Source organism: Cenococcum geophilum (genome assembly GCF_001692895.1).
Source record: "Cenococcum geophilum 1.58 unplaced genomic scaffold K441scaffold_46, whole genome shotgun sequence".
In the NCBI taxonomy this organism is placed as follows: domain Eukaryota; kingdom Fungi; phylum Ascomycota; class Dothideomycetes; order Gloniales; family Gloniaceae; genus Cenococcum; species Cenococcum geophilum.
In genome coordinates this window covers 1266542-1276688 of record NW_027137604.1, presented here as the reverse complement: position 1 = coordinate 1276688, position 10147 = coordinate 1266542, and the positions used below count along the sequence as shown (strand labels likewise).

General features: G+C 37.0%; 1 protein-coding gene across 1 annotated transcript; it reads right to left on the bottom strand.

Annotated features, from left to right (window-relative positions):
* Positions 1–8218: 8218 nt before the first annotated feature.
* K441DRAFT_680282 (uncharacterized protein) lies at positions 8219–9057 on the bottom strand (the record flags this gene model as incomplete). The annotated part of the gene is made up of 2 exons (XM_067651356.1): positions 8219–8317; positions 8374–9057. The coding sequence occupies 2 exons, from the start codon at positions 9055–9057 to the stop codon at positions 8219–8221; spliced, it is 783 nt and encodes a 260-aa protein (XP_067500189.1).
* Between the last annotated feature and the right edge of the window lie 1090 nt (positions 9058–10147).

Here is a 10147-nt window from a genome sequence, read left to right as displayed (position 1 = left end):
TTATATTACGTTGGTAAGTCCTTCCTCCCGGCAACCCTCTTTATGTTTAGAGTGTACTAAAGCAAACATTTATTCCTCCTATAACGTTTATTCTACTTTTAACGCTAAGTATACGCGTCCTATAACTCTTAATAGTCTCTAAATTCCCTAAGTAATTTATTATAGGGTCTCGTGTTTAAACTATTACTATAAAGCTAGATGGTAACCTAGCGTAGGCCCTTATTAAGCTTAAGCGTTCTTAAGATATAGAACAGAAGACCCTAGATGCTCGCATTGTGGCGTTTATTCAGCTACTTTGTTTTAAGAAAGTGCGTAAGAAGGTCTATTTTAAGGAGTAGAAGCTAGTAGAATAAGGTCTATAGGAACTTGGTAATAAAAGAACTAACTTTCTTCCTATAGTAAAGGGAACAACTCTAAGTAGTTTAGTAGTCGCTCTTCCTAGGTCCCCCTTAGGTAACTTATTCTTTAGCGATCCTTCTTTATTAATATTGCCTAACCTATTTTCTTCTAATACTCCTATACCTTTCCTATAGCGTTCTTTAGATTTTCTAATAGTTCCTAGGTAGTCTTATTGTAGCCTATCTACTTAACCTCGTATTATATTTTATTATTAACGTTCTTATAACTAATAATCTTTAAAACTTGCTATTTATCCTCTTCTTACCCTTTATATATATCTGTCTTGTAAACTAGTAGCTTAATATTCCTATATACTAGCTCTAGTATTGCAATATACTGTATAGGGTAGATTTTTATCTTAGCTAGTAGGTTTAACTTAAATATAACCGGTAAAATCCTCTATATAATTTTAAAAGGTCCTAGTTTAACATAGTCTAACTTCTTACTTAGTTATTAACTCTTAAAGTTTTTATATAGTAGCTATACTTTATCTCCTTCCTTAAGATCTGGTCCCTCAGATCTCTTAACGTTATAGTATTTTTTTATTCTCTATTATACTACCTTAGCTGTTTTTATAAGGTTTTTATAAAGATTTATTAATATCTCTATTCTTTACTTAGCTATACTACTTATTTTCTTTACTTAACGTAGCAATAACGATGTTCTTAGTTCGTACCCGTAATTCGCCTTAAATAGTAATATACCTATTCCTTCCTATAGTATTATATTATATATAAACTATATAACTGGTAATAATAATACCTAATTATTCTATACGTGATTAATATAGTGCCTTAAATACTACTTTGGTGTCTAATTTAATCTTTCCGTTTTACCGTCCGTCTGCGGATAATATATAGTAGAAGTTACTACTCTAACTCCTTATTTTACTAAAAATACCTCTTAGAATACTACTATAAATCTTAAATCTCTATCTAATATAATCTTACTTAGTACTCTATATCTTGCGAATACTTCTTTAATATAGATTCTAGTAACATCTTCTGCTAATATCTCTTCTGTATACGCTATAAAGTATCCCTACTTTATAAGCTTATCTACTATTACTAAGATTACGTTATAATCTTATCTAGTAATAGGATCTCTTAATTTTGGTAGCTTAATAATAAAGTCCTATAATATAACCTCCTATAGTCTTTCTGGTATTTTAATAGGTTATAGCCCTCTATATAGCTTATACCTCGTTAGTTTATTTCTTTAGCAATCTAGATATTCTCTTATAACCCTTCTAGCTAGGTTCTAGATTCTATTAATAATATACTCCTCCTAGAGTCTTAACACTAAGCCCGTAGCTCTATTATGTCCTTAAGTTAATCCTTTATAGAAATCTTCTATAAACTACTCTGCTATGCTTCTTAGAATATACTTTACTTCTCGGTTTTTGTATATATCCATCTATAGATCTTCTAGCTATACTTTTAGAATCCTTTATGCCTAAAAGCTTTCCGGTATCTTATAGATTCTTTTTAACTTATTTTCCTAAGTTACTGCAATTTTTAGATGATTGTATCTAATTAATCTATCTATATCTTTTCGCAGTAAAGCCCCTAATGGCTTTTTATTATTTTGCAGTTTAGCTTTTTAACTTAACGCGTCGGCTCGCGTATTGTCTATACCCTTAGTATACTAAATCTCAAAATAGTATTCTATAAGTATCTCCGCCTATCTAACCTATCTTTAGTTAAGTTCCTTTATTATTAGGAATCTTATTAAGTTCTTATAATCCGTCTTAACTATAAATAGTTTCTCTATACCTTATAAGAATGCTCTCTATTCCTTTAGTGCTATAATTATACCTAACAACTCCTTATTATAGATGTTGTAGTTTAGTTCTAGTAGTATTATCTTCTAACTATAGTATGCTACTAGATGCTATCTATCTAGATACTTCTATATAAAGCATACCCCTAGTATAAAGTCTAATACGTCCATTTCTATAACCGTCTCTAGACCTGGTTAATAGATCTTAAGAACTAGCTCCTAGGTAAATAACCTTTTAACTTCCTTAAATAGTTTTTATTATTCCTTTCCCTATACCTATAGTTCTTCTTTTTTTATTAGCCGCGTAAATGGTTTAATATCCTTTAACCATTACGCTATAAACCTTCTATAGTAATTATAAAACCCTAAAAACAATCTTAACTGCGTAACGTTCTCTGGTTCTTGCTAATTTACTATAGCCTCGATCTTCTTTAGATCTATACTAAGTTAGCCTAGTTTAATAATAAATCCTATAAAATTGGTCTTCCTAGTAAAGAACTCGCATTTTTTAATTGCTACTAGCATCTATTCCTCTTGTAGTCTCCTTAAAACCTATTTAATATATTCTTCGTATTCTTCCTTAGTTATTAAGTAAATAATATTATTATTAAGATATACTATAATAAATTCATCCAAGTATTCTCCTAATATATTATTAATTCGCTTCTAGAACGTTGCTGGTGCGTTTATAAGCCTAAATTATATAACTAATAGTTTATATAGTCCTTCCTTTAACCTAAAGGCTGCCTTTTATTTGTTGCCTTTCTTAATTCTAATCTAATAGTATACCTATCTTAGATCTATCTTTATAAAGATTTACGTATTACCTATCCTGTCTTAGATTTCACTAATTAAGGGTAAAGGATACCTATCCTTTCTAGTGATGCTGTTTAACTATCTATAGTCAATACATAGCCTTAGTTTACTATTTTTCTTTAGTACGAACAGTACTGGATAACCCGCTAATAACTATAATAGTCTAATATATCCCTTTTATAAGTTCTCTTAAATAAACTCTTTTAGTACTCTACCTTCTTCTTTAGTAAGCTTATAGATTGGAAAGAACCTTAGACTTATTCCTAGTTCTAATTCTATTTTATAGTCCTATGCCGTATACTTTAATAGCTTTTCACTTTCTAGTGACTACAGCTTCTTGCCGTACTTGTAGTATCTCTTTAATATATAACTTAGCCCTTTTTCTATTTCCTTGTAGGTCGCCCCTACTTAGTACTATACCATCTTAGCTTGTTGTCGCATCTTATATTATTAAGTATCCTTAATATTAACTTAACCTATAACCCAATTGATCTTTAGATTGTATTTCTATAACTAAGGTATTTCTAATACTGCCTTATTATTCCCTAATGGTAATATATTAAAAGACATTTTAACTTATCTTCCTTTAATGGTTAACTAAATAGGTCCTATTTTAAGATTAATAATACCTTCTCTATAGGCTATTAGATCTCCTGAAATTATTATTAATAGGTAAGGATGTTCTTTCTTCCTATATGGTAACCCTATTCTTTTAACTGCTATTAGCAAGATATGGTTCCTTATTGCTCTGCTATCTATTAGTACCTTAAACTACTAATCTTACCATTTAATTTATAAATTTAGGTATTGTCCTTAAATTCCTTTAAGGGTCTAAGGCTTTACTACTAGCTCCCTTTAGTCCCGTGGGTCTTTACTTTTCCTAACTATTAGCTGCTAGATCCTATTTATACTTAGTCTAACCTAGGCCAATACTTAGTTCGCTTTTTGTCTTTAATATACCATAGATAGGTATTCTCTAGATATTCCCACTATTATCGTCTATCTAGGTATTCTTCCGTAAGAAATCTTCCTGGTTAAAGTATTAAGTCCCTTTATTCTTAAACTTCTACTAAATACCAACTATGTATATACTTAGCGTTTTGATATTTTGCCTTATCTATTAACTAATATATCCTTACTAGATATTTCCGATTCTTATCCTTAGGTGCTCTATATATGTTATATATATTATCCACATATGCAATTTATACTAACGTGTAATGTGCTTAGTGTCTTAGGTTAACCCTTAGCTTATCTTCGTCCTTAAGTTTAAACCTCTCTTATGTTAATCTAAGCATTGTAACTTTATTTATAGGTACTAAGATTTGTCTTTTACTTCTCTAGTCCTCTAATTACTCCTTTAGATCCTTTAATATTATAATTAAGGCTCCTTTAATGTGATTTATAGCCTTTTCTATAATTGGGTGGTCTTAGATAACTTTTTCGTCCAACTATATATAGAAATCTTCTTACTCGTCGTTGTGTTATTGTCTATACCACTTTTAGTATAACCCCTTAAGTATATACGGTTCGTCCGTAAGGAAGTATCTTCTTATTACTATATTATAACAGCCTTTTATATATCGTTCTTCGAATCTAGTTAAAATCTCTAAATCCTCCTCTTATTCTAGTTTAGTAAGTTACTTAGCTCTTAATATACCTGCTCTAGGCCTATTAGTAATCTTTTATATAAGTGCTCTATCCCTTATATGTCCTAATGTGCTAGATCTCTTATCTAGTTTCTATTCTTACTATGAGGTAATTCTTGCTCTAAATTCCTCTATGGTTTCTTTCTTTTTGCGTCTTATAAGTAGATCCTTAAAGTCTTCTTACTTCTTAATCTCTATATTAACTTTTTAATCTTTAGGCTAAATACTATATTTACCTAGTAAGTCTTCTAGGTCTATATACTTATCTCTTAGTTTAACTACTGTTTATATTATAGATTCTCTAATCTATAGAGAAGCTCCTTACTTCTTGCCTATAGGTTCCCTTATTTATACTCTAAATCTTTAGTCCCTTAGATTCTTTAATTCTAAGCTTACTAACTTAAGTTTAGCTCCTGCCTTAGTCTAATTAGGCTTAGGTGTTCTTATCTTATCTTAAGAGTCTTAAATCTTACTTATCTCATTTTAAGAGTCTTATACCGTTAGGAACTCTTATCCTAAGCTTATTTATATGTTTTTAAACTAAGCTACTGCCCTACTCTATTAGTTTTTATCTATTATAGGTCCTTAGGTATGCCTTATCTCGTCTTAAGAATCTTAGTTATTTCTTATCTTATCTTAAGAATCTTAAGCCTTTGGCCTTTTGCCTTTATTAAGTAGTGAATTAGCACTAGCAGTCATTTGCTTACTTAATCTCTATAAAATGCTCTTCCTTCCGTCTTATAAAGCGATGGATGCTGTATCTAACGGTGTTATAATTCCCGTTATTAAACCTTGCTCTATAGCGGTTTTAGTCTCTACTTCTAATATAACTTCTCTGAGGTTTACACGCTTTTAGTAAGCTGCCCTTATTACCTTATTGTCTGTAAATGTTTCGCCTATATTAAACTTATCGTCTTTAATATCTAATCTACGTAATGGTTCGTTAGTCCCTCTATATTTTATAGGGTTTAGCTCCTATAGCTAATAGCTTACGCCGTACTTAGCGTCTTTATAAATTTGGCATGCGTTATTATAGTAAAACGCGAAACTTTTAATTGAACACTCTTTTGTTCCTTATAGTATACTATTATCCTTTTATACGCATATGTCTTCTATTACTAGTCTAGTTCCCTTTATTATATAGTAACTCCGACTATCTTTATAATCCCTCGCGAAATAACCTTATTTCCCACAATTTATATAAGCTCCGTCTCTAAACCACTAACTTTACTATAAAGTCCGCCTAAACATCTTCTACTACTAAGATCCCTGGTTTAGCCTTTGTTCCTTAGTCCTATAATTACTAGATCCTTAACCTCTAGGTTTTTATAATTTCTTATTCCATCTTTTATAGGTTTCTTTAATACTACTTAGGTCTATTAGCTCTACGCCATACCATAGTTTTTAACTTAGCTTTAGTTGTTACGTACTTTGCGTCTTATATAACTATAGAACTCTATCCTAGCCTTGCTTGGCCTATTCCCTTTAGTAGATCCTATTATTAATCTTTATCGCTTAATCTATTAAATCTTTTAGGGTATCCGCATCTTTTATTAGGATAATTACGTTTTAGACTTTAGCCTTAAGTCCTTATTTATACTATGCTATAAGCCTTATTATTCCACTTAACTTATATAGCTAGCGTTTAGAACTATATTATATACTTAATTACTAAGGTTTGTTGCGTAATATCTTAGAGTTTTCTTTCCGCTATGGTTACTGCCTCTAAATCTCTAAACATTTATATAAGTCGCTCTATAAATCCTTCCTAACTTAAGAACATAAACTGCACCTCTTAGTTAGTGGTTGTTATTCCATTCGCCTGTATTTCTATAAGGTAGGGCTTAAACCACTTAAGCGCCCTTCCTAACAGGAATAGCCCTGCGTACGCTATTCGATCTATAGATATTAGTAGCTTTGCTCCTTCTTATATTACCTTAAAGTGCATTTATATAAGAAATCCCTTAAGCTTTAATCTCTTTCCTAAGAATCTCTCGATTAAAGGTAATTTAATCTTTACTACCCCTATCCCGTTAATCCTTTATTTAAGTATTATATTATTTTCTATTAACTGGTTAACTATCTCTTATAGTTGTCTAACCGTCACAGGTTATTATAAGTCAGTATCTGCTATATTGGTGTCACCTCCTAACCTTAAAGTAGTTGCCGCCGTTAATAGCGTTATAGTGGCTGCTTTTGGTAGCATGTTATTTAACTTCTTGTATTTAATACTATAACTAGGTAGTAATTATGTAATGAAACCTTATAGTAAGTACTACAATAGGCTTGTTAATAGGCTAGATGTGTAGGTAATGCAAATTAAGTTAACAACGTAATAATAACTAATGGAGTGGTTGCCTAATAGATTAACTTTAATTATATTCTAAGAATTACTATAAGGAAGGAACTATCTAGGTAGGGACTATAGTCCTTTAAATACACAACCGTACTCCTATAAAATCCTTCTTATATATAATATACGTATTATATATAAGGTACGTAAGTTCCTCTTATTCCTCTCGTTTAATACATAGCATGTCATATAACTCGCTTACTATTCTTCGTCATATGGCTCTACCGGCTCTATTCTAGACCGTGCTTATATTAACCAACTAGCTTCTTCTAACTCTTCTCCAAGTAGTCGTAATATTGTACTTAAAGCGTCCGTAACAGGCACAGATAGGTAGGTATAGATAGGTAGGTATAGATAGGTAGGTATAGACAGGTAGATATAGATAGGTAGGTAGGTAGGTAGGTATTATACCTAGTTAGGAAATTAGTATACAATTAGTAGATTATTAGAAATACTATTAATTAACAATTTAGAGCCTCTATAAAAGGCTTCCTAGTATTAGTTACAATTAGAAGTTTAGTGTTAAGGAGCGGGTATAGGGTATAAAGGGTAGGACCTTACAGCAAGGATATAATGGAGGCAGAAGTTTATTGACGTTAAAAGCGGCGGTTGGCTAAGCGAAGGAGTGATCTAAAAACGGGTACTAGGGCCCCGCTAAACTTAAAGAGGTAGCGCACCTAGATATAGTTTACACCAATGCTCGATGTAATCTAACATATTGTATTAATCACACACCAGTTTTGGAGGACTACCAAAATGGCATTGACAATTTATTTGACATCTACATGCAAATTATTAATCCTAATACAAGCTGGGGGCTGACCAACCCACGCCTAACATGATTTTGAGAACGCACAAAGCAATTGAAATAGAGTTCTCTATAAGATTGGTAATGCCCGGACATGTTTGATATTACCCCGATTCCTGCAGCTAGAATCCTACAATATGGTAACTAGGAGCAAGACACTCCAGTGGCCGCCCACAGGATTATCTCATCAATTGCGGTCGTTGCGTGAGTCTCCTTCCCATAAAAGTAATCACGTCGTGCCCATTTTGGAAGTAGATCTGGGCCCATTTCTCGAAATCAAGCCACATATCGATCCAACATAAGCATCAGCATCAGCACCAGCATCTCGCTCACCGAAGATTAATGTATCGTACAGAACACGCATTCGCTGGCAAGACGCCACAACCATTCGACGTTGAGCGTCAGCCGCCATTACATCAGCGCCCCTCTCGCCTCACTTCCCGATGCAGCAACGACAGATTGAGGCTGGTCGCAAAAGCTGACAACCATTCCTAACACCGCGTTCAATACCTGCATGCCGTAATCGTGTAGTCCGTAATGGTAACCAAAGCTTAAAAAAGGCACACCCCATGCAAGCTCAGCGCTGGGCGCTGAGCGCTCCGCATCCACCAACCCCAAACGGGCCTGGGTTCACGGACTTTACCATTTTTACCGACTTCTGCCTGTAAACGCCCCGCAGAAGCGCCCATCGCACACCCACTTGCGCAGCCTGCTCTCCCGCTGCACGCAAGCAGTTTGCTGCCGACCTTTCTCAGATCAGCGCCCCCGCCACACGTGGTTACCCCGGGCCCCACGAACCCCGCCGGGGCTCGACCAACCCCCAGCAAACCTCCCGTTCGCCTAAGCACCTCGCCCGATACTGGCACGCTCCGCAGCAGAGGGGCGTGGCCTGGCGTCGTCAAAACTGCCCGCACCGTCTTCGCGTAACTATGACAGGCAGGTTCCGGAGCATTTTCTTGCGTGCTTTTTTTTTTGGCTGCTGGTGCTGGTGCTGGCTGGTTGCTGCTGCTGGTGTGAGCCATACCTTTGCTTTTCGCTGCCCGGTTTTTCGCTGCCCTGCCGTGCGGCCCCCCCCCAATTGACGGCGCCCGCTGGCCATTGGGGACTGCACATGGCGCTTCCTTTGCTCGGTGTTTTGGCATCACGGCGATGGGCGCTTCGATGGGCGCGCAAAAAGAAGAGCGAGGTTGTCCGCCTGACCGTTTCTTCGGCCTGTAGGGCCGAGCCGGAACAGCTTTTCGGCCGTCCATCTTGCTCTCTCGCGCTGATTACTCGTGCGTGAAGCGAAGGAGGGGGGAGGGGTGTTTGGCACATGGGAGGCGCGGGCACGGCGGCTCGCGGAGCGTGCGGACTCTATTTTGGGGGCTGAGAAGGAGGGGTGTGAGGGGCTGGGAGGTATCGAGGACGGAGGGCGGTGGTTGGCGAGATGTGATGTTGCCTGCGTGAATCACGATGGAGGGAACAAGAAAGCGTTTTGAAACACAATTCGCTCGTAATTGGTCCCCCAGGGCGGGTATCATGCGAACGGCTGCGAATCGCCGGAAGCGGCGACCGCGAATGCAGGACCAAGGGCGGAGGGGTAGGCGGTGATCGCCTGTTACCGTCTAAAAACAACGCAGAACGAGTCGTGAGGGTGTGGTAGTTTCCGGAACGTCTACAGGCGAGTCAGACCTACAGGCGAGTCAGGCCGGGTCCTGGCGGGCTGCCAGTTCCCTCGGCGCGAGGTAGAGTTGTATACTGGGATTTGGGCCGGGCACCCACGGTCGCAAAGACTGTCACTTCAAGGCACAGCTAAGTCATCTGGTGTTGGAGATGTCACAGGGCACAATCTCTCACGCCGTTCAAACAGGAATCTGGAATTGTCGAATCAGCAGCGTGCGCAGGGGGTTGGTCCAGACGAGGCCGGGAGAGGCGTGTGCAGAATGCAAAGAAGCGCGGACGCCGGGCAACACTGATCGGCTCGTGCTCTCCCGCTTGTTGCCTGCTGCGCTGCTCGCCCCAGGGGTACCGCGTGCGACTGTGACGGCCAATCTGCCTTTTCTGCCTCGCGTTTCGCAAGATCCCCGGTGGAGGGCCAAAATATCTTTGGAATGCATTTGCCGTGTTGCTGCCTGCACGCTCATGCAAGGGCCCCCGTAAGCAGAACAATCGCCAAGCAAGCTGTCAAAACCTGCTCACTGGTTCCATTAATATAAATTTCCTATGGTGTCGGAGAATGCCAGGCAATTATTAACTGGACGGGCTTTGTAATGAGCCACACACCACCAACGTCAATGCCAATCCTAGTAATGACCCAGAAATATTGGAGCCCCATGCAGTGACATATCGATTCCCACAAAG